Here is a 23,712-nt window from a genome sequence, read left to right as displayed (position 1 = left end):
GATGGAGGTTTTGTTTTGTTTTGTTTTTTTCCCTTGCTTTCCTGAGATTTCCTTGGGTAGATATTCAGCAGAAGAAATGTGGAATGAGTTTTTTGCTAGCATGAGGAAAGGTTTTAGAGATGTTCATTTATCTGACCTTCACAAGAAAACTAGGACTTTCCCAGTTCTCTGTGGATTTGCTTGATTTGTTGGCATTAATCTTGTGGAGTAGATTAGATACAACCATGTCTATGTACTCTTAGAAATTCTGCCTATTAACCTGGCATCTAATGAATTGGTTTTGCCTGCTTTCTAAAGGGAGTTCAACCTTGTCCATATCCCATTAATTTATAAAACTTGACACTCTCTTAGTAGCAGTTTCTCAAAAACAAAAATTAGTTACCCGAGATATCAGATATTTTCATTAAAAACTGACAGTGTAGGAAAAAATATTACAACCCTAGTCTTGATGAAAAAGGCCAAGGGTGGGGGAAGAGAGAGAATCCATCCAAAAATTATTGCATCCTAAAGTAGGTCACACATGACAGTGATATGGAAGAAGAACCATCTGTGTCCTGGGAATTCTCCACAGAATACTAATCTATGTGTTTTAAAAACAAATTTCAACTACTATTGTACCCAACATCCTCCTTCCTGAGGCAGAATGATATTTCCATGAGTAAAATTGAATTTTTGCCCATTTGGTTAGCTGACAAGCTGACTGTGATAAATATTCTGGATTCTATTAACAAAGACCATGAGGTATAGAAAGAAGGTTTTGGAAATAACATTGTTTATCCCCAGGGCATCTGTCATATCAGCCTTCCAAGATGGCATGTCACAAGATGTTAAACTAAATGAAAAAGGTAATAAATCAACAATCAAAGAATTCAAAACTGAATGACAGCAAATAATAGGTTATTTCCCAAACACTTGCTTTCTAAAGATTCACACTGATTTTTTTTTCCTGAAGAATTAAAGTGTTTCAAGTGTGGCCTGTTTCCTGTTTCTAGCACTCTATATAAAGCTTAGTAGTTATTCTATCCTGAAGAAAGCAAGTGTCCTCCTCACCTGTGGAATCAGAAACACAGTAATCAGTAGTAGAAATGAAAAGTCAATTCTGGGAAGTCTAGCTAAGTCACTCACTATTCAGTATCTACTTTTTTAAATGTTCTGAAATGATTTCCATTACAACAGAGCCAAGATGTCTAAGGATCTCATTCCTCTGTATAATTCCATTTCTACTGCTTTCCCACATAATTTTTAAAAATACATTTTTGTCTGTTACACATTTTTGTGATTATGTTACCATGCATTGTGAGTCCTAATTCTCTTTATTGCCTCCTTTTTTTCTACCTTGGATGATACCTTATTTTGCATTTCATACATTATCCTGTTTCACATTCTCATAGGATCCTCAATTATATCACAAACACACACATTCTCACAAACTATCCATAGTAGAGGAGAAAAGTCCTAGAGACCTATCTAAAATGCAGAGTGATTGTGATTTGCCTGGGGTAACAACAAGTAATGAATGTCAGAAGTAGTGCTTCTCTTTGTTGTTGTTTTGTTATTTTTAATAATAGCTTTTTATTTTCAAAATATAGTTTTGAAGTATATAGTATCTTTCAAAAGATAATTTTCAACATTCATCCTTGCAAAATCTTGTGTTGCAAATTTTTCTCCCTCCCATCCCCCCACTCCTTCCCCTAGACAGCAAATAATCTAATATATGTTAAACATGTGCAATTCTTCTATACATATTTCCACAATTATCATGCTCCACAAGAAAAATCAGATCAAAGAGGAAAAAATAAGAAAACTAAAAGCAAGCAAACAATAACAAAAAAGTAAAAATACTAAGTGGTAGTCCTCTTTCTAGATGCAGATTCCTTCTCTTCATCACAAGTTTATTGGAACTGATCTGAATCACTTCATTGTTGAAGAGAGCCAAATCCATCAGAATTGATTATCATATAATCTTGTTGCTGCTGTGTACAATATTCTCTTGGTTCTACTCTCTTCACTTAGCATCAGTTTTTATAAGTTTCTCCAGGATTTTCTAAAATCATTCTGTTGATTGTTTCTTATAGAAAAATAATATTCTATAACATTCATATACCATAATTTATTCAGCCATTCCCCAACTGACAGGAATCTATTCAGTTTCCAGATCCTTGCTACTACAAAAAGTTGCCACTGCTACAAACATTTTTGGACATATGGGTCCTATTCCCTCCTTTAAGATTTCTGAGATATAAGCCCAGTAGAAACACTACTGGATCAAAGGATATGCACAGTTTTATAGCCCTTTGGGCATAGTTCCAAATTGCTCTCCAGAATGGTTGGATCAGTTCACAACCCCACTATCAATGTATTTAGTGTCCCAGTTTTCCCACATCCCCTCTAACATTTATCATTATCTTTACCTGTCATCTTAGTCAGTCTGAGAGATATGTAGTGGTAACTCAGAGTTGTCTAAGCAGTAGTGATTTAGAGCATTTTTTTCATATGACTAGAAATGGTTTTAATTTCTTAATCTGAAAATTGTTCATATCCTTGGGCCATTTATCAACTGGAGAATGACATATTCTTATAAATTTGAGTTAATTCTCTATATATTTTAGAAATGAGGCCTTTATTAGAAATCTTGGATATAAAAATTTCTTCCCCAATTTTCTGCTTCCCTTCTAATCTTGGTTAATTAGTTTTGTTTGTACAAAAACTTAAATTTAAGACAGTAAAAATATCCATTTTGCATTTCATAATATTCTCTAGTTCTTCTTTGGCCATTTTCCTTCCAATCCACAGATCTGAGAGGTAGACTAACCCTTGTTCTAATTTGCTTATAGAATCACCCTTTATGTCTAAATCATGAACCAATTTCAACCTTATCTTGGTATAGGATATTATGTCGGTTAATGTCCTAGACTTTTCTTATTTCAATAATTTCTTATTTATTTTTTATTATCTAATAACCCTGATGGCTCTACTTGGTGTAATATGTAACTATTTATTATGAAATTCATTGTGAAGTTTTAGTTGGTTATAGAAAAAAAAATTAACTTTGTAGGCAATAGTTCAATCATGCTTCTGTTCCAAACAGTAAAACTCAGTAATACAACTATATAATTTACATCAACAGCCATAATCTTTAGCCCTTCTTTGACTAACTGTATTATTTATAGAGTTCTATGTATGGCTTCATCTATATGGAGATTCCTTCTCTTTGAGCAGGTAGTGATTGATCTGAGCCTTTTTGTCTTATATAATTTGTGTGTCTTTCTCTTTTAAGTTGTTTCTAAGAAATCAGTCTGAAGACTTTTCCTGTTGTTATTGTATTTTATAATACTTTGAAGGTACCAATATACTTGGGTTGCCTATATATTTATTATTTCTTACTAGCCTTCTTCCTTTTTGGCCATTCATGACCCCAAGGATAATCTTTTTTATGTCACTTCTTCCACAAATGTTGTCATTGGTAAAATGCTGCTAATATTCCATAATGTTACCAACAGTCTGGCTAGATCTACACTATGGTTCTAGCTACATTGAGTCAATAATTCAGATGTTTAGTCAACATGACTTTTTGTCTCATTTGCATTTGTACATAACTTTAAAATATTGTAATCTTATCGGTAATTGTAGGTTAATAGTTGCTGGCAAATTAAAAAAAAATAGCATGGAATGGTGTATGGAACAGTATGGAAAGGTGTGAGTTCAAATTATAACCCTGAAACATACTAGCTGAGTAACCTTAGACAAATTATTTAAGCTCCTAAATCCTTCCCACACCACAAACTACCATCAAGAAAATCTCTCTAAGATAAATTTAAAAATAGCTGATAATCTGCATTGATAAAGAATGTTTTCTCACTGGAAATTCCATGTTGTTGCTATTAAGTCTTGCCTGATTCTTTATAATCCCATATACTACAACATACCAGGCCTTTCTATCTTCTATTTTCTCTCAAAGTCTGTCAAAGTTTTCTGTGCTTTCAGCACTCTATCTCATTCTCTTCTGTTCCCTTTTCCTTTTGCCTTCAATCTTTCCCAACATCATTGTCTTTTCCATTCAGTTCTTATGGAGAAAGAATTTAAGCTTCAGCTTCAATATTTTACCTTCCTGTGGACTCCTTGCTATCTAAAGGCCTCTCACCTGGAAAGTATTGATTCTAAAGTATTTTGCTATACAGACTTTGTTGGCAAGATGATGTCTCTACTTTTTAGTATGCTGTGCAGATTTGTCATAGCTTTCCTTCCAAAGGAACAAGCTTCTTTTAATTTCAGGGATGCAATCACTCTCAGCAGGGATCTTTGAACCCAAAAATATAAAATCCAATACTGCTTCTATTTTTTCTCCTTCTATTTTCCAGGAAGTGATGGGACCACTTGCCAAGATCTTAGGGGTTTTTTTTAATGTTAAGTTTCAAGCCAGCTTTTACACTCTCCTCTTTCACCCTCATCAGAGGCTTCTTTCTTCTTCTTTACATTCTGCCATCAGAGTGGTATCACCTACGTATCTGAGAGTGTTTGATATTTCTCCTGGCAACCTTAATTCCAGTTTTTGATTCATTCAGCCTTATATTTTTCATGACGTACTCTGCATATAAGTTAAATAAGGTGAGTGTACACACCCTTGTATTCTTTTTCCAGTCTTAAACCAATCAATTGTTTCATGTTCAGGAAGTTCATATGCCAATGAAATACTAGGCTTGATCTAAAATCTATTATTCCCATTTTCTTTTTAAATTAAAATATTTTTACTGATGTCATTTGTTTTTATATCATATTCCTTCCCATTTATACCCTTCCCCATTGAGTATAGTGCCTGACACACAATAACTACTTAAAACATGCATTTTTCAATCATTATTAATCCCAATTGATATCCAATATATCAACTCTCCAGAATCCCAAGTTCAGATGACTTCTTGGTTCTCCTTTGTTCTGGTTCTAACAAGTACAATTTCACACATGTCAAATAGATACTGAGGTTGTAATAAACATGGGGATTTTCCCAATCTTTTGTTTCTTCCCCAGTGATCTTTTTCCACCAGAGTAATTCAACTTGTCTCAGAGGATTTTTCTTCAGATTGCAAGACAAAGATAAAATTTCTTTCATATACCCCTCCACCCCAGATTCTGCAGAGTACTAATAGCTACCTAAAGAATCCCCAAGTCACCACTTCTAGACAGTTTCTAGCTATGTGATAACAGATTGTGCTGAACTATTAAAGTTTACTGGGAAAATATACTAAAAAACAAAATATAAGGTAACACTGTCAATGAGGTCTAAGATACACTTAAATAAAACAAGACCATGTAGTTTCACAGCTTTATGTACATAAGATGATGAGGTCTAGATTTGGGGTACCTAAATGAAATTAGGGTTTAGTTGAGGTCTAGTGGCAGGTTTGAGGTACAGGGAGACAAATGGAGCTCCCCTGCAACCCCCTTGGATTCGGAGCAAGGATACAGCAGTAAATGAGATCTAATAGCAGTGCAAGTCCCCAATAAAGGCATTTATCGGCCCGAGAGTTAGATTGATAAAAAGAGATTTATTATTGGATTTGGAAGCAAGGTTAAAGTATAGTTAAGAAAATAGGCCAAGGCAGAGATAAGGAGGGCACCAGACAGAGGGTCCAGTGGACAGAAAGTCCTGACATGGCTAGCATGTTTGGGACCTCTGAAAAGAGGGTGTCCCAGCATGTCCCTTTTATAATGGTAGATTTAGCCAGAGGGGCCTGTAGGTGTAGCCCAAAGTTGGCTCAGATCCAGATGGGGGCTGGGACAGGTCTGTATCTTCTATTGGAATTCAAAGGGACCAGGATTTGTGAGTCAAAGGGTAATTACATTAACTGGGGGGGGGGGGGGGAAGGGAGGTTGGGAGTCACAAAGAAAGGAATCTTTCCCCCATCATTCCCCCCTCAAGCAGTTGGAACTTAAATTCATTTAAGAAAAAAAGGACATGGGGCAAAGTCTCTTATTGAGGCAGAATTGAAGATTTTCTCCTTCCAGGATTTTCCAAGTTCAGGGGTCCCCTCTTTATCCCCCCCTCAAGCAATCACCTCCAAAGGCAAGGGGGGAAAAGGGGCAACGGTCTCCTCTTAACTGCTTCGAGCTGGCAAGGGTGGTAGAGATTTGGGGATTCATGCCAGGAGGTGAGGCATGAGGTGTGGGGTTTAGGGATGGCAGCAGGCATCTAAGGGTGTTTGTCCTGGTCAGTTGTTCCCAGTCAGTTGCCCCATATTCTCCAGGCTGAAGGGCAGTTGAAACTGGGGTGTCATCCAGGGTGGAGATGGCAACAGCAGGAAATGCATCGGGTCCCTTCTGGGGGCTGCCTATAAAAATGCTGAAGGCCCATCTAACTATCAAAGAGAAGTAGGAGAAAATGCTGGGAGCAAAAGATTATTTGTCTATAGAAAAAGTGTTAAGTAGCCTAGAGTTTAGCCCTTTTACTCTTAATTTCCAGGAAAGCTAATTTCTCCTGGGGTCAGGATTAAAGAGTGTGGACTAAGAAGTCAGGGGAAACAGGAGGCCTTGATATCTAGTCAAGATAAGAATGCAGTTTAAACCCTTAGAAATCTTTTAACTATGCTGCATTTCTTTAAAAAGAGAGTTGGTTCCTCAATAAGCAAAGACCCTGAGCCTTCTCCCACTTTCCCCACTCTTATGGGGAAGGGGTGAAAGGGGTCAGAGGGAGTGCAAAGTATCTCAGCACTGCCAACCCAGTTTACCGGCCCCTGAGGTATTGGGACTGTTCTAGGATAAAAGGGGAAACAGGGCCAGACTCCAATTGCCTACCGGGGAGCAGGACACCAGGGGCCAATTCAGCCCCTGTGGTGTGACATAGTTTCTCCAATGTTCCTCCTGCTTGAACTCGGGGCAGAGACTCGGACAATTTCCGGGGCACTTACAGGCCTAAGTCTGAGAGAGATTTGTATTAAAAAGGCGCCTCCGCTCCAAGTGTTTTTTCAGGAGGCAGAAGTTGCCCTGAGAAGAAAAGAGCTGAGAGTCTCAGGTTAGAGAGTTAAAGGGAAACTAACAGGTGTTAGCAGCAGAGTGGAAGAAACATTGAGTTTTGGACTTCGGAAACAAATTGAGGAGGTGGGTGGGTCCTAGGTTGACTTTTTCTGCTTTAAAAGAGACAAGTATGCTGGGTGTGTTTTGGCTCACTGCTTTTGCCTGAGGGCCTAAGTGTTAATCAGTCCCAGGATTTGAAAGAAAAAAAGCACTTTAAAGAATGGGCTTGTCCAGAGAGTTGGTGGGTGGAGAGAGACTGGAATTCAACTAATCTAGTCGGAGTTCAGGTTTGAGATTGAAGCATTTTTCTCAAGCCCAGTGTTTGTCTCTGCATTAAGAGACAGTTTAAAAGAGAATCTCTAGGGATGGGGAAGGAAGCTAATTTGTTGCAAAATCCAAAAAGTTTCCCATTCTATAACATAATCTTCCATAGACATTTCTAGGAAGAAAACCCACAAAGGCCCTCCCAGAGGGCCATTGCCAAAAACAGGACTTCATCTGCACAGCCTCCTATGACAGACTAATTTCCCCCAAAGGCTCTCAGAGCTTACCAGCCGCTCAAATTAGCCCGGGAATTTGAACTGCCCCTTGTTATAGAAGAGTGATGTGGTGGGTTTTCCTCAGTGGAAACCTCCTGGGAGGGCCACCAACATTGAGGGCAAGGTAGTGAAGGAGGGGTATGGTAGGAGTGGGTGTGGTGAGGTAAGAGTGGGTGTGTTCTCCGTTCAATAGCTTCTAGCTTAACTCTAGACAGTATGTGTATTCTATAGCCTCCAGGCTCCTTGAACCATAGTGCCAGAGAAACCCAGGTAGAAAACCTGACAGAGCAAGGGAGAATTTGTGAGGGACCAAGTATAGAACAGAGAATAAGTCTAGTGAGCTTGAGAAGATGACAACAGGAAAGACTTTCTTTCCTTAAAGGTGTACACCGAATTGAAGCTATGTTTTAAATGGCTTCAGTTTTTACCATTAACTCATTTCTTGCTGCAGTCAAGGAATGAGGGAAAAGAGAGAAGCCAAAGAATCCAATTGGCCTTGATTTGGAATTTTATTCCCCAGCCATCATTCCAAAGGTCTTTCTTGAAGCTGCAATCTGGCCAGGGTTGGAGCCCAGAAAAGAAACCTTTAATTGTTGGAAGGGACATAGAACACCAATCCAGAAAAGAATAGAACAGAGTGTGCTAGGAGCAAAAGGTCTTGGGACTGAGAGAATTAGGAGCAAGAGTTCCCACCGGTAGGGTTAGGTAGGAAAGTGAGAGAGAGAGAGAGAGAGAGAGAGAGAGACAGACACACACCAAGACCTAGCCTGGTTTAGCTAGGTTATCTCTCCACAAGCAGCTGAGAAAAGGTTTTAAGTAGTGCCCTGAGGCACTAAAGAAAAAAAAAACTGGTGAGCAGTTTAAAATGCCCTGTGTTTGTAGACAGCCTCCATGCAAAAGCATAATTCTGAGGCTTCTACAGTTAAAAGGCTGTGATTGGGAGGGGCATTGCTCTAACACAGGATGACCAAATCAGGGAAACCCAAGTCCCGTTTTAAAATGTATGGGACAAGCATGCTTCCTGAGGGCTGAAACTGCAGCTTTTAAGAGCCAGATAAAGGTCTAGCCGGAGTGTGGCCCATTTGTCCAAATTGCTAGCAAAGTTCCATTTTAAAAGTTGGTGAAAACCTTTCCAGAGATTTGAGAAGATTAAGATTGAGTCCCCAATCTCCCCACTCTACAGTAACCCCAAGAAGGGTTCAGGATTCCTATTTAATTATTTAAATGGCAAGTTGCCAAGCCACATGGGAGAGGTCTGAAACAGGCCTTGAGTTCTACACTCCCCACTCCATGGAAGAAGGGGGAGGAAAGGCCAGAGGGGGGAGGGGGGGGAGGAAGAGATGCATCACGCAATGCGTCCCAAATGGCGAGGGCTCTTCTGGCGATTTCACATAGGAATTTGAGGGTGGGGCAGCTCATCTAAGCCCCCAAATCTTGCTGGGAGAACAAGACCTGAAGGAGAGACCGCTTACCCCTGTCCAGGGAGTAGCAACCGTGGGCAGAGACATATCTCCTGCAATTCAGTGACCTTTTTCCTTGTGGCTACAGCTTGACCATTAACAGTGGAGTGGGAAAAGGGCTCAAACACAGCTCCTCTTAGGTTTCTCTGGTTATCTCCCCAGAACAGATCAAAGAGAGCACTGGCCTGGGACCCCCGAGAACGGCCATGTGTCTCCTTGGTCTGGGGGAGGGGGGTGTTAAAGAGAAACTTCCTCTCGGGTCTCAGAGTTCCTGCCTGAGAGCAGGGCTTTCTCCTGACAGAGAAAAAAGATTAGAAATGCAATGAGATGCAAATGAAGGTCCTTTGTCTCTGGAAAAGGATTGGGATAGAGGGAGTTTCCTCAAGCAAAGCATCTGCTCTAGGAAAAATTTTAGAGGCAGAGGAGTGTCTAGATTGTGGACAGGTAAAATCTTTTAGTTTTCCAAATCCTTGCAGCCTCTCTCGTATCTCTTAGAGACAGAGGGTGAGACAAAAGAAGGCCTTTTGTCAATCCACAGCAATTGGTAAAGAATTGTGCACAAGCTTAGAGCTCCAACAACGACCCAAGTCCAGCCTGAGCGGCTTGTGTGTCCACTGCAAGATAACGAAAGAAAAAAAGTCTTGTTTTTGTTTTTGTTTTCTTTATTAAAACTTTTTATTTTTCAAAACATATGCATGGGCAATTCTTCAACATTGTGTTGCAAAAACTTGTATTCCAATTTTCCCTCCCTTCCCCCAGCCGCACCCCTAGATGGCAAGTAGTCCAGTATATATTAAACATGGTAGAAATATATGTTAAATCCAATATATGAATACATATTTATACAATTGTGTTACTGCACAAGAAAAATCAAGTCAAATCAGAAAAAAAAAAAAGATGAGAAGCAAAATAAAATGCAAGCAAACAACAACAAAAAGAGTGAAAATGCTATGTTGTGAACCAAACTCAGTTCCCCTAGTCCTCTCTCTGGGTATAGATGGCTCTTCATCACTAAACAATTGGAACCAGGAGATCATTATATACTTCAACAACGATACCGTATGAAGATGTATCCTGATGGAAGTGGATTTCTTTGACAAAGAGAAGATCTAACTTAGTTCCAATTGATCAGTGATGGACAGAAGCAGCCACACTCAGAGAAGGAACACTGGGAAATGAATGTAAACTGTTTGCATTTTTGTTTTTCTTCCCAGGTTATTTTTACCTCCTGAATCCAATTCTCCCTGTGCAACAAGAAAACTGTTTGGCTCTGCACTCATATATTGTATCTAGAATATACTGCGACGTATTCAACCTGTATAAGACTACTTGCCATCTAAGGGAGGGAGTGAAGGGAGGGAAGGAAAAATTCTGAACAGAAGTGAGTGCAAGGGATAGTGTAAAAAATTACCCAGGCATGGGCTCTGTCAATAAAAAAGTTATAAAAAAATATTTTTTAAAAAAAGACTTATTAAAAAAATAAAAAGTTTTAGATTATATATATAAAAAAATTGGAATTTGTCTAAATCATCTCATTGTTGAAGAGAGCTACATCTGTCACAATTGATCATTGTATAATCTTGTTATTGCTGTGTATAATGATCTCTGGTTCACTCATTTCATTTGTAAGGTGTCTCTGAAATCATCTTGTCTCAAGCTGAATCTTAAAGGAAATTAAGCATTCTAACAGAATGAAGAGAGAAGAGGAAACATTCTAGGAATGGGGGACAGCCAGTAAACATTCAGCAAGACAGATGGCATGTCATATTTGGGGGATTCTATTTATTTTTTAGAGACAGTGTTTTTTTAAATACAGCACATTCTAGAAAAAAAGTCTTTTACCTTGTCCAGAGTTCCGGATTTCCTGGTAAAAACAGAGGCCTTTTCACCTGAAATGCAAGTAGGGTGAGATAGAACACAGATATTCAACCCACTACCTTTAGAGATAGAGTGAGATGAAAGAAGGAACGCAGATTTTTCCTGGAAGAATACTGCCCGAACAGCTCAAAACACAGATCGGGTCTAAGTGCCCTAAAAAGGTTGGGGTTCGGTTTGGTCACCAAGTTATCTAACTTCAGAGTTCATTTTGTCAGGAAACCAAATGATGAGGTCTAGATTTGGGGTACCTAAATGAAATTAGGGTTTAGTTGAGGTCTAGTGGCAGGTTTGGTGTATAGGGAGTCAAATGGAGCTCCCCTGCAACCCCTTGGATTCGGAGCAAGGATACAGAGGTAAATGAGGTTTAGTAGCAGTGCGAGTCCCCAATAAAGACATTTATTTGCCTGAATAGCTATATTGATAAAAAGAGGTTTATTATTGGGTTTGGAAGCAAGGTTAAAGTATAGTTAAGGAAATAGGCGAAGGCAGAGATAAGGAGGGCACTGGACAGAGGGTCCAGTGGACAGAGGGTCCTCACATGACTAGCATGTTTAGGAGTTCTGCAAAGAGGGGATCCCAGCATGTCCCTTTTATAATGGGAGATTTACCTAGAAGGGCCCAAAGTTGGCTCAGATCCAGATGGGGGTTGGGACAGGTCTGGATCTTCTATTGGAATACAAAAGGACCAAGATTTGTGAGTCAAAGGGTAATTACATTAACTAGGGGGGGTTGGGGGTCACAAAGAAAGGAATCTTTCCCACATCAAAGTGACTTTCTCCATTTCATAAAGATATGATCTTCCCTAATTTCAAACAGTTAGAAGGCATAGTAGAGAGAGAGAGAGAGAGCAAAGGCTAGAATCAGGAAGACCTGAGTTCAAATCCATCATCAGACTTGGGCAAATTATTTCACCTCTGTTTACCTCAGTTTTCTCTTCTATAAAATGGGGATAACAGTACCTGCCCTGCCCCAGACTTGGTGTAAGGATCAAATGAAATAATATTTGTAAAGAACTTAGCACAGTGCCTGGCATATAGGAGCTATTAAATAAATGTTTTTTTTTTTCTTTTCTCCCTTTCCTTTCCTCTTGTACTTCCCACTGATAAATGATGTTCTGAGATTCTTTCCTTGTTAATTTTTGTGCTTAATCAGTGACTCAAGGTACTTTTAAAAACAATCTGGTTTAAGTGAAAAAAACTTGAATTTTATCTCTGACATTTGTAAACTGTTTGACCATGAACAAGTGATTTAATCTCTCTGAACTACATTCCTCCAGATTCAGAATAGTGGTAATAAATATAACTCTAGCAGCTATTTCTTCATGTTGTCCTTGAGATTAAAAAAGATAACGCCTAATGAGTATTTTATCTGTCTTAAAGTATAAACGTCAGATACCATCATTAAGGTAATTGTCTGAACTAATGTGAACATAACTAATCTAGTTTCATTACCTGTTCTGTCTTTATCTCATCTAAGATTCAATAACCAGTGGATGTTATTAATAAAGTGTTAAAATGTAATTACATTATAATAGTCAATTAGTCCTCAATTCATAATAACAAATTAGTTTGGATATATTCAGAATGTAATATTAAGAAGAGAGATCAGAAGTGTTTTATTAACCTTTAGCTATTAGATTTGGAATAATCAAGATAATTAATGTACTAAATATGTTTATTTTATTCTTTCACTCTGGACCTGGGATAATATCCTTAATTTTGTGCCTTACCTCAAGTACCCCCTATTCTGTGAAATCTTCCCTGAGTTCCTTACCTCCTGGAACTCCAGCTATCAGCGCTCTCATCTCTCTCAAATACTCTTTGATCTCTTAGCCTGATCTTTCACTCAACTTCTTCTGCACTCTCTTCCCTGTTTTATGCTCATTTGTATTTATGTTGTATCCTCTTTCCCCTGTCCAGTACGCTACTTGAGGGCAGAAACTGTTTTATCCCCAATAACTTGCATATGGTAAATACTTAATAGACATCTACTTAATTGAATTTAAACCATATAACACCACCAAAGCAGAGGTATTCATAAGATGCTGATCAGCTATTTGATAGCAGAAGCATCCCCGATAGAAAAAACTACTCCCTCCAGTAGAGACATTCCTTGATCTTTTCTGTTCTGTCAACAATTGAATTAGCAAAATTTAATGGTTTCTACAGAGCATGCCACTTATTACATTCCCCATTAATAGACCGTATTTATATATCACCTTAAGATTTACCAAGTGCTTTCCTCAAAAAAAAAAAAAAAGAAAAAAAATCTCATGAGATACATAGTGCCAAGTATTAGAATACTCATTTTACACAAAGAAGAATTAAGGTTGAGTGGTTAAGTGACTTTTTAATATCATTACTCAACTAAAAAGTAGTTACTCAGGCAATATTTATTAAATGTCTATTATGTGCCAGAGACTAGGTTAAGTACTACAGATATAAAGAAAGGCAAAAGACAGACTACTTTTAAGGAATGTATTGTCTAATGGGAGAGACAACATGCATAAAACAATGTATAAATAAGCCTTATTACAGAATAAATTGTAAATAATCAATTGAGGAAAGGCAATGAAATTAAGAGGATTTGGGAAAGGTTTAGAAGGTAGGATTTTAGCTAGGATCTGAAGGAAGCCAGAAGGTGGAGATAAGAAAGAACATTCCAGATAGGAGACAGCCAGTGCCAAGAGTTGGGAGTTGGAGGGTCTTTTTGAGGAACAACAAGGAAGCTGGTTTACTGGATCACATGGTACATTGGGGAGGGCAAGAGGTACCAGGTATAAGAAGCCTGGGAAAGTAAGAGTGGGTTCCTAAACAGAGAGGGCTTTGAACCTGACTGGATTTGAGGTTCTTTCCACAATACTCTCATTCTCACCTTCTTCCTTTGTACATCAATTCAACAGCATAATTATATAATATGTAAGGATATTTATTATCATATAATATTTATTGTATAATAAATTGTATATTTAATATATAATGTAATAGATAAATTAAATATTTAATATATGCCCATTCAAGGACCAGCCCTGAAGTCAGGAGAACCTGAGTTCAAATCTGGCCTCAGACACTTAACACTTCCAAGCTTTGTGACCCTGGGCAAGTCATTTAATCCCAATTGACTCAGGAAAAGAAAATGTATATATATACCCACTCAGAATATAATAGCACACTGTATCAGGGAAAATTCAGTACATCCATAGGTATAATGACACTTGAATGATTGATTGAGAAGGAGGGATTCATCACACTGGGAAAGGATACCTGTCCCTAAAATGAGAATACTGCCCTCAGCGTTACAGGAATTTGGATGGAAGAAAGAGAGATCCTAGAAAAGGGAATAGTCCTGGGAGTAGCTGTCAGAAGCTATTGCATTAACCCCAAGGAAGAAGATCATCCTCAAAATTATAGCAAAAACATTCCCTCCTTACAAATGTTGGCATCCTTCAGCCAAGATCAGCTCTCAATATTAGTTACAATTCTTTACATTCTACAGAGATATTGGACAGCTAGGGTGGTGCAGAGGATTAAAGTGCCAGCCCTAGAATTTGGAACTCATCTTCCTGAGTTCAAATCTGGCCTTAGAGACTTATTATTTGTGTGACCCTGAGCAAGTCACTTCACCCTGTTTGCCCCACTTTCCTCATCTGTAAAATAAGCTGGAGAAAGAAATGACAAACCATTCTAATAGCTTTGCCAAGAAAACCCCAAATGGGATCATGAAGAATTGGAAATGACTGAAAAAATGACTAAACAACAACAAAAAAATAAAGGCATTCAATTACCAGCCCAGAGTCACAAAGCTTAGTGTCTGAGACAGAGTTCAAATTTGCATCTTCCTGATTCAAAGTCCAGCTTTATTTTTTTAAATAATCATTTGTGCGTGTGTGTTTTAATTTATAATAGCTTTTTATCTTTCTAAATACATGCAAAGATAGTTTTTAACATTCACCCTTGAAAAATCTTATTCCAAAATTTTCCCTCCCTCTCCTAGACATCAAGCAATCCAGTATGGATTAAACATGTACAATTTTTCTAAACATATTTTCATGGTCAAAAACTGACCATATATTAAGACATAAAGACATCAAAATCAAATGCAGAAAGGCCAAAATAGTAAATGCATTTTTTCAGCTCACAATGCAAAAAAAATTACATTCAATAAAAAGTCAGGGGAAAATATCCCAAAAAGTAATTGAAAACTAAATAATCTCATCCTAAAGAATGAATAAGTGAAACAGCAAATCATACAATTAATAATTTCATCCAAGAGAATGACAATAATGAGACAACATACCAAAAATTGTGGAATGCAGCCAAAGCAGTAATAAGGGGAAATTTTATATCTCTTGACATTTACTTGCATAAAATAGAGAAAGAGAAAATCAATGAATTAGTCTTGCATCTAAAAAAGCTAGAAAAAGAGCAAATTAAAAATCCCTAATCAAATACCAAACTTGGAATTCTAAAAATAAAAGGAGAGATTAATAAAATTGAAAGTAAAAAAACTATTGAATTAATAAATAAAACTAAGAGTTGATTATTATGAAAAAACTAACATAATAGATAAACCTTTAGTTAATTTGATTAGAAAAAGGAAAGAGGAAAATCAAATTGTTAGTCTCAAAACTGAAAAAGTAGAACTTTCTACCAATGAAGAGAAAATTAGGGCAATAATTAGGAGTTACTTTGCCCAACTTTATGCCAATAAATTTTATAACCTAAGTGAAATGGAACACCTACAAAAATATAGATTGCCCAGAATAACGGAGGAGGAAGTAAATTGCTTAAATGGTCCTATTTCAGAAAAAAAAAAAAATAGATCAAGCTATTAATCATCTTCATAAGAAAAAAACCCCCAGGACCAGATGGATTTACATGTGAATTCTACCAAACATTTAAGGAACAATTAACTCTAACACAATATAAACTATTTGAAAAGATAGGAAATGAGAGACTCCTACCAAATTCCTTTTCTGATACAGACATGGTACTGATACCTAAATCAAGTAGGATGAAAACAGAGAAAGAAAATTATAGACCAATCTCCCTAATGAATATTGATGCAAAAAATTTTTTTGGTTTTGGTTTTTTTTTTGGTTTGTTTGTTTGTTTGCTGAGGCAATTGGAGTCAAATGACTTGCCCAGAGTCACACAGCTAAGAAGTGTTAAATGTCTGAGCCAGATTTGAACTCAGATCCTCCTGACATCAGGGATGGTGCTCTATCCATTGCACCACCTAGATGTCCCTGATGCAAAAATCTTGAATAAAATATTAGCAAAGAGATTACAGAAAATCATCCCTAGGATAATACTCCATGACCAAGGAGGATTTATACCAGGAACGCAGGGCTAGTTCAATATTAAGAAAGCTATAAGCATAGCTGACTATATCAGTAACCAAATTAACAAAAACCATATGATCATCTCAATAGATGCAGAAAAATCATTTGATAAAATCCAACACCCATTCCTATTAAAAACACTAGATAGTATAGGCATTAATGGACTTTTCCTTAAAATAGTCACTAGCATCTATTTAAAACCATCAATAAGCATCATATGAATGGATATAAACTGGAACCATTCCCAATAAGATCAGGGGTGAAACAAAGTTGCCCACTATCACCATTACTATTCAATATTGTATTTAAAATGCTAGCTTTGGCATTAAGAGTTGAAAAAGAGATTAAAGGAATTAGAATAGGTAATGAGGAAACCCAATTATCACTCTTTGCAGATGATATGGTAATATAATATAGTATACTTAGAGAACCCTAGAGAATCAACTAAAAAGCTATTAAAAATAATCCACAACTTTAGCAAAGTTGCAGGATACAAAATAAACCCACATAAATCATCAGCATTTTTATATATCACTAACAAAATCCAACAGCAAGAGATACAAAGAGAAATTCCATTTAAAATAACAGTCAATAATATAAAATATTTGGGAATCTATCTGCCAAGGGAAAGTCAGGAACTATATGAGCAAAACTACAAAACACTTTCCACACAAATAAAGTCAGATCTAAGCAATTGGAAAAATATCAAATGCTCTTGGATGGGTCGAGCGAATATAATAGAGATGACAATACTATCCAAACTAATCTATTTATTTAGTGCTATGCCAATCAAACTCCCCTCCCAATTTTACTGGCCTAGAAAAAATAACAAAAAATTCATCTGGAAGAACAACAGTTCAAGAATTTCAAGGGAACTAATGAAAAAAAAAATCAAATGAAGGTGACCTATCTGTACCAAATCTAAAACTAGATTATAAAGCAGTGGTCATCAAAACCATTTGGTACTGGTTGAGAAATAGACTAGTTGATTAATGGAAATAGGTTAGGTTCACAGGACAAAATAGTTGATAACTATAACAATCTATTGTTTGACAAACCCAAAGACCCCAACTTTGGGGATAAGAATTCACTTTTTGACAAAAACTGCTGGAAAAATTAGAAACTGGTATGGCAGAAACTAGGCATTGACCCACACTTAACACACCATATACCAAGATAAGTTCAAAATGGGTTCATGATCTAGGTATAAAGAACGATATTATAAATAAATTAGGAGAACATAGAATAATTAACCTCTCAGACTTGTGAAGGAGTAAGGAATTTGTGACCAAAGAAGAACTAGGGATCATTATTGATCACAAAATACATAATTTTGATTATATTAAGTTAAAAAGTTCATCTGCAAACAAAACTAATACAGACAAGATTAGAAGGGAAGCAATAAACTGGGAAAACATTTTTACAGTTTAAGGTTCTGATAAAGGTCTCATTTCCAAAATATATGGAGAATTGACTCTAATTTATAAGAAATCAAGCCATTCTCCAACTGATAAATGGTCAAAGGATATGAACAGACAATTTTTAGACAAAGAAATTGAAACTATTTCTAGTCTTATGAAAAGGTGCTCCAAATCACTATTGGTCAGAGAAATGCAAATTAAGATAACTCTGAGATACCACTATCCACCTCTCAGATTAACTAAAATGACAGGAAAAGATAATGACAAATGTTGGAGGGGTTGTGGGAAAACTGGGACACTGATACATTCTTGATGGAACTGTGAATGAATCCAACCATTCTAGAAAGCAGTTTGGAATGATGCTCAAAAAGTTATCAAACTCTGCATACCCTTTGACCTGGCAGTGTTACTATTAGGCTTACATCCCAAAGAGATCTTAAAGGAGGGAAAGGACCCCACATGTGCAAAAATGTTTGTGGCAGCCCTTTTGTAGATGGCTAGAAACTGGAAACTGAATAGATGCCATCAATTGGAGAATGGCTGAATAAATTATGGTATATGAATATTATAGAATATTATAGTTCTATAAGAAATGACCAACAGGATGATTTCAGAGAGGCTTGCAGAGACTTACATGAAATGATGCAAATAAAATGAACAGAAACAGGAGCTCATTATATGTGGCAACAAGACTATGTGATGAGCAATTCTGATGGACATGGTTCTCTTCAATAATATAATTATACATTGTGAAATCAGTGATTTGAAAAATGAATTTTTCAAAGGGGGGGGCAGTATTTTCCTTGGACTTTGACCTTTCCCTCATTTAACCGAATCCAAAGTAATGATTCCATTTAAAATCCCTTTTAAATGTGGGCCTGGGCAACCAGAAAGTCATTATCTGGCTTCCACAGCTGCACCTTCAATTAATGAATTGATAAAGCAATCTTGTCATGTGTGTGCCATCTAGCACTCTTATTGTGTGCTATTGATATGTCGTGAGAATTATAGATATCAAGGTTATCTGAATTTAGATGTGGTTGCAATTATTTGATGTTTTGGATGGTGGTAAAAATAGATTGCTAATAGCCACCTTGTTTTAAATTGCAGATTACTGTATTTCGAATGGGATCAGAAGGTCACCAGGACATTGATTTAGCAATCCTGACAGCTTTACTCAAAGGTAAAAGAGCTCCTGGATTCAAAAAGTAAATTTAAAATTAAAAAAAAAAAAAAAAAAGCAGCAAATTATCTCTATAACCTCTGGATTCTTACATTAGAAATGGAGCCTAAGAAATAAATTATGAAACAATCCACACAATGATAACTGTGATGACTTCTACCTTAAGCTATTGTCCCTATTATAAAATTTTGCTAAGGCAGAGGCATTATTATAATTACTACACACATTTAGATATGCCGTAGAATAAATAATGCTATCCTTTAAACATAGTAACTATGTTGGATGAAGGTCTAATTCAATAGATTTCACCTATAAAGTGGATATAACCTAGTTTCCCAAAAGAAGTGCTTATACTTGATTATCCATGGAATTCGATTTGTTCAAATTTAGGCATGGCAGGAGATATAGGGTCTCCAGTTTCTGAAACTTCATCACATGCTATCACCTTTAATAAATGTTTCAAATTACATTGACATTTCTATTCAAAAAGCATTTATTAAGCATCAATGGATCAGTCAAGATGCATTTATTAAGCTTTTGTTTTACCATGCTAAGACACTATGCTGAGTTCTGAAGATAGAAAGACAAAAAGAGTTTTTTGCCTCAAGTAGTTTACATTCTAAAGTTCTAGACAGTGAGTCATAGTAGATAAAGAGTTAGACAATTGAAGTACTGGCTTCAAATACCTACCCTGACATATATTAGTATGTGACTCTGGACAAATTATTTCATCTCTCAAAGCTTCCCCAAAGACCATAAATTACACAGAAGATACTGATTTTCAATGGGAGATGGCATTTCCTCACTGGAAGTTCTTATATCAGTGAAGTTGCAAAGCTAAACCCACCCAACATTTAAGATAGTACATGACAGGGAAGGGAATAATATTTATATACCACCTTTGATGCTAGACACTGTGCTTAGCACTTTACAAATATCTTATCACAACAATCCTATTAAATATGTGCTATTACCCCCATTTTACAGTTGAGAAAACTGAGGTAAACAGAAGTTAAGTAACTTATCCAGACTCACACATCTAGGAAGTATCAAAGACAGGATTTGAACTCAGGTCCTGAGAAACTGCCTAGATCTGGGTGGTATAGTGGATAGAGTGTTAGACTTGTAGTCAAAAAAACACTTCAATTTATATCATCCCTTAGATACTTCTATTTGTGATTCTAGGGGAATCACTTAACCTGTCTCAGCCTTAGTTTCCTCATCTATAAAATAGGGATATTAAAACTACTTATCTCTTGGAGTTGTGAGGATCAAATTGGATAATACATGTTAAGCACTTTCTGTACCAGATGGTCTGTGTACACTATTCTAGACTGCCAGGGCAATACATACCAGTCTTTGGGATACCCCCAAATATACACGAAAATGAGCTGATCTTAAGGTGCCAAACAATCTTTCTTTATTAGTAATCTCAGCAGGGGTTAGCAGGAAGCAAGAACAAGTGTATGTGTGTATGCCTGCATCTCTCTCTGTATGGACTTAAAGATAGTTATTTATATTTACTCTCCTCTGGGATTACCCCATGCCTAGCCCACTGCATAGGTGTATCTGCAGAAGAGAGATACCTAGAGTTAGTGCTGCCTCCTAAGAAAAGATCTAGCAAGAGGACACACCCCTCACCTTCTCAAGGAAACACCTGTAAGACACAACCTCCTGTCTCAGAGGCCAAGCCCCTTTTTACCTCCTGGGCCCACCCTACTAATTGATATGGCATACATGGCAATTTTCAGAGGAGAAATGTCCCTAACAACTTTCAAGCTTTAAAGTGTTATATAAATTAATATTATCATTCCTAAGTAAAATCTGGGTATGCAAAGACAAGAGGAAAGTCAGTTCCTGCCCTCAAGAAGTCTATACACTATTGGATAAGGGATACATTATAGATATAGATATAATGTGTATTATAGATATGTATATTTATATATACATATACATGTTTGTATGTTATTTTTCCCAGTTACATATAAAACCATTTTTACATTTGCTTTTAAAACTTTGAATTCCAGATTCTCTTCTTCCTCCTTCCCCACTCTTCCATTGAGAAGGCACATGTAAAGTTATACAAAACATTTCTATAAAAGCTATATTGCAAATATATATTTATATAGATTTCTCCCCAAAAAAATCTCAAGAAAAATAAAGTTTAAAAAATATGCTTCAATCTTTATTCATACACAATTAATTCTTTCTCTGGGTATGCATAACATGTTTTTATTATTAAGTCCTTTAGTGTAGTCTTAGATCATCAGCAAAGTAATAGCAAAGTAATTCACAGCTGATCATCCCATAATATTGCTATTACTTTGGATACAGTACATTTCATTTTGCAGGAATTCAGAAGTTTTTCTGAGAGTATACTGCTCATTACTTATTATAGAACAATAGTATTCCATCATAGTCCCATACCATAATTTAATCAGCTATTCCCCAATTGATGGGCATTCCCTCAATTTCCAGTTCGTTGACTTGAGAAAAAGAGCTGCTGTAATTATTTTTGTACATATAGATCCTTTTCCTTTTTTGTTTAATCTCTTAGCATACGTGCCTAGGAGTGGTATTGTTAGATTCAAGGATATGCGTGATTTTATAGTCCTTTGGGCATAGATCATATTTTGTGATCATTTATCAGTTGGTGAATGGCTCTTTTTATAAATTTGATTCAGTTCCCTATACACTTAAGAAATGAGAAACTTGATTCAAAATTCTTTTCATATTTACTGTTGCTAGAGAAACTTGATTCAAAATTCTTTTCACAATTACTATTGCTAACTGTATTTCTGCCCATTTAATTTTATTTTTTCTCTTCATTCGCCCTTTCTCTTCTCAAAAGTGTATTGTTTCTGACCACACCCTTCCCATTATGCTCTCCCTTCTATCACTCTCCCACCTTCCTATTCCCCTTCCTTTCCTACTTTCCTTCAGGGTAAAATAGATTTTTATGCCCACATTGAATATGTGTGTTATTTCTTCTAGGAGCCAATTATTATGAGAGTTTTTCTCACTCCCCCCTTATCATGAGTCTTTTAGAATAGCCTTGCATCTTCCCCTCTACTGTACAAGCTTTCTTGCCTCTTTTGTGGCAGATAATTTATGCCATTCCATTTGTCCCTTCCCCTTTCTCTTAATACATTCCTCTCTCGTCCTTTAATTTTATTTTTTTAGATATTGGTATATATAATTTATAAAGGAGGTAAATATAAAACAAATGAAGAAAGGGGAGTACCATAACATTGAGGGTGATGAGATGAAGTACTGTATAGGAAGTAGCATCTGGGTAGAACTACAAAAAACAGAAATGAGACCTCAATTAAGGTTGGCAATAAGCAAGGTTCCAAACAAATCCAGCTCCCTCTAAAATGGATTTTTTACCTTTTATCTTGAATGAACCCATTTATCAGTTTGATAAGTCTGTGGAGCCCTTCTTAACATAATGTTTTTAAATGCATAAAATAAAATACATACTATTACAAAAGAAACTACTTATATTGAAATGGTTATGAAAATTATATTAAAGAGTTCACAACCTCCAGGATAAGATACCCCTGCTCTGAAACTCCCTCAAGAACAATCTAAAATCATAATATATAATAAATGCTAGTTGACTAATGCACATGTCAACTTCTTTTTAGATATCCCACCAGTTCAGAGACATTTCTGACAGTAACACCAATAGCTTTCAGGGCTTTTGGTGTCTCAGCATAAGTAACCAGTATGGAACCAATAAAAAAGCAAAGAAGATTTCAGTTCTTGTTTATTTGGCCTTTATTGTATAACTAAATTAACTGACACTTTTGCATTCCACATTATTAAATAATGTCATGGAGAGATCTGTAGTAAAGAGTTATTGGCTAAACAGCTTAGTAACTCAGTGGTAGAACTAAAATCTCCAAATTAGCATTCAAAAGAGAGATCCGATGTTCTAACCCCCTTCTTCTAACTTTGCTCAATTGCCCTACTTCTGAACAACATGGGAGCTGAAACAAATGATTTGGAGACCATGGAATGAACTATGAATATATAAAGTGTCATTCATCCTTTTAGTAAAAAACTGCAATGATGGGTGATAAGAATTCTTGATGCAAATGCTTGTCTATAGTTTTATCTATCTTTATAGAATGTCAAGAATACCCCTAAACAAGTGAAAAACCAGACCAGAATAGCACATTCATACTTTAATCCAAATCTAATGACAGCAAAAAATTACCATCCTATCTAAAACCAGGAAGTTTTTCTTGTCTCAAGTTACCACTGACCAATCACTAGTTGTATGGTTTTGCTACTATTACAACCCATGGGGCTTCCAGGCTTAATGATCCACAAAATTTATTTAATGGAAAATACTATGGGGGATTAAGGAAAATTATGATTGCTCTAATAAATTAACAATTCTAATTACCATGGTGAATATTATGCAGAAGTTAATGCTAATAGAGTTTAGCATTAAAAGATTTGTCATTTCTATTTTCTGATGGCTTTGAAATTTCTCAAATACTAATCTACTAGATTTGTGAAGGACTTCCAAATATGCTCTTTAGTTGACTTAAAATCATGGGTGGTGTACGGTACATTATTCAATATGTACATAATCTAGTCATACTCACAGACATTTCTAGATAAATCAATATTATTCTCCTTATCTTTCATCTGAGAAAAACTATAAGAGAAAGTTTACCTTAGGAAGATATGGTGTTGACAACTATGAAAGTCGTACAAGAATACTTGGCAAGTGACTGAAATAAATTAGAATGGGCAGAAAATCTAAACAGCTGAGACAGAATTGAGAGTCTTAAAGGAGGTCATTGGGATAAAAGAAAGGATAAAGGTTGATTAGGAAAAGGAAATAAGCATTTATTAAGCA

The 23,712-nt window shown here is 36.3% G+C and overlaps 1 protein-coding gene across 5 annotated transcripts in view; it reads left to right on the top strand.

Moving 5' to 3' along the window:
* Positions 1 to 23,712, top strand: part of TRPM3 (transient receptor potential cation channel subfamily M member 3) — a 617,065-nt gene that overhangs the window by 445,602 nt on the left and 147,751 nt on the right. For all 5 annotated transcript variants that reach the window (XM_031943669.1, XM_031943675.1, XM_031943674.1 and 2 more), the window contains exon 9: positions 18,761 to 18,833. In XM_031943669.1, coding sequence (XP_031799529.1) covers positions 18,761 to 18,833 — 73 coding nt within the window. The remainder of the gene's footprint in view (positions 1 to 18,760; positions 18,834 to 23,712) is intronic.

The sequence above is a fragment of the Sarcophilus harrisii genome, chromosome 1, assembly GCF_902635505.1.
Source record: "Sarcophilus harrisii chromosome 1, mSarHar1.11, whole genome shotgun sequence".
NCBI lineage: Eukaryota > Metazoa > Chordata > Mammalia > Dasyuromorphia > Dasyuridae > Sarcophilus > Sarcophilus harrisii.
This window is presented reverse-complemented; position numbering and strand designations above follow the sequence as displayed.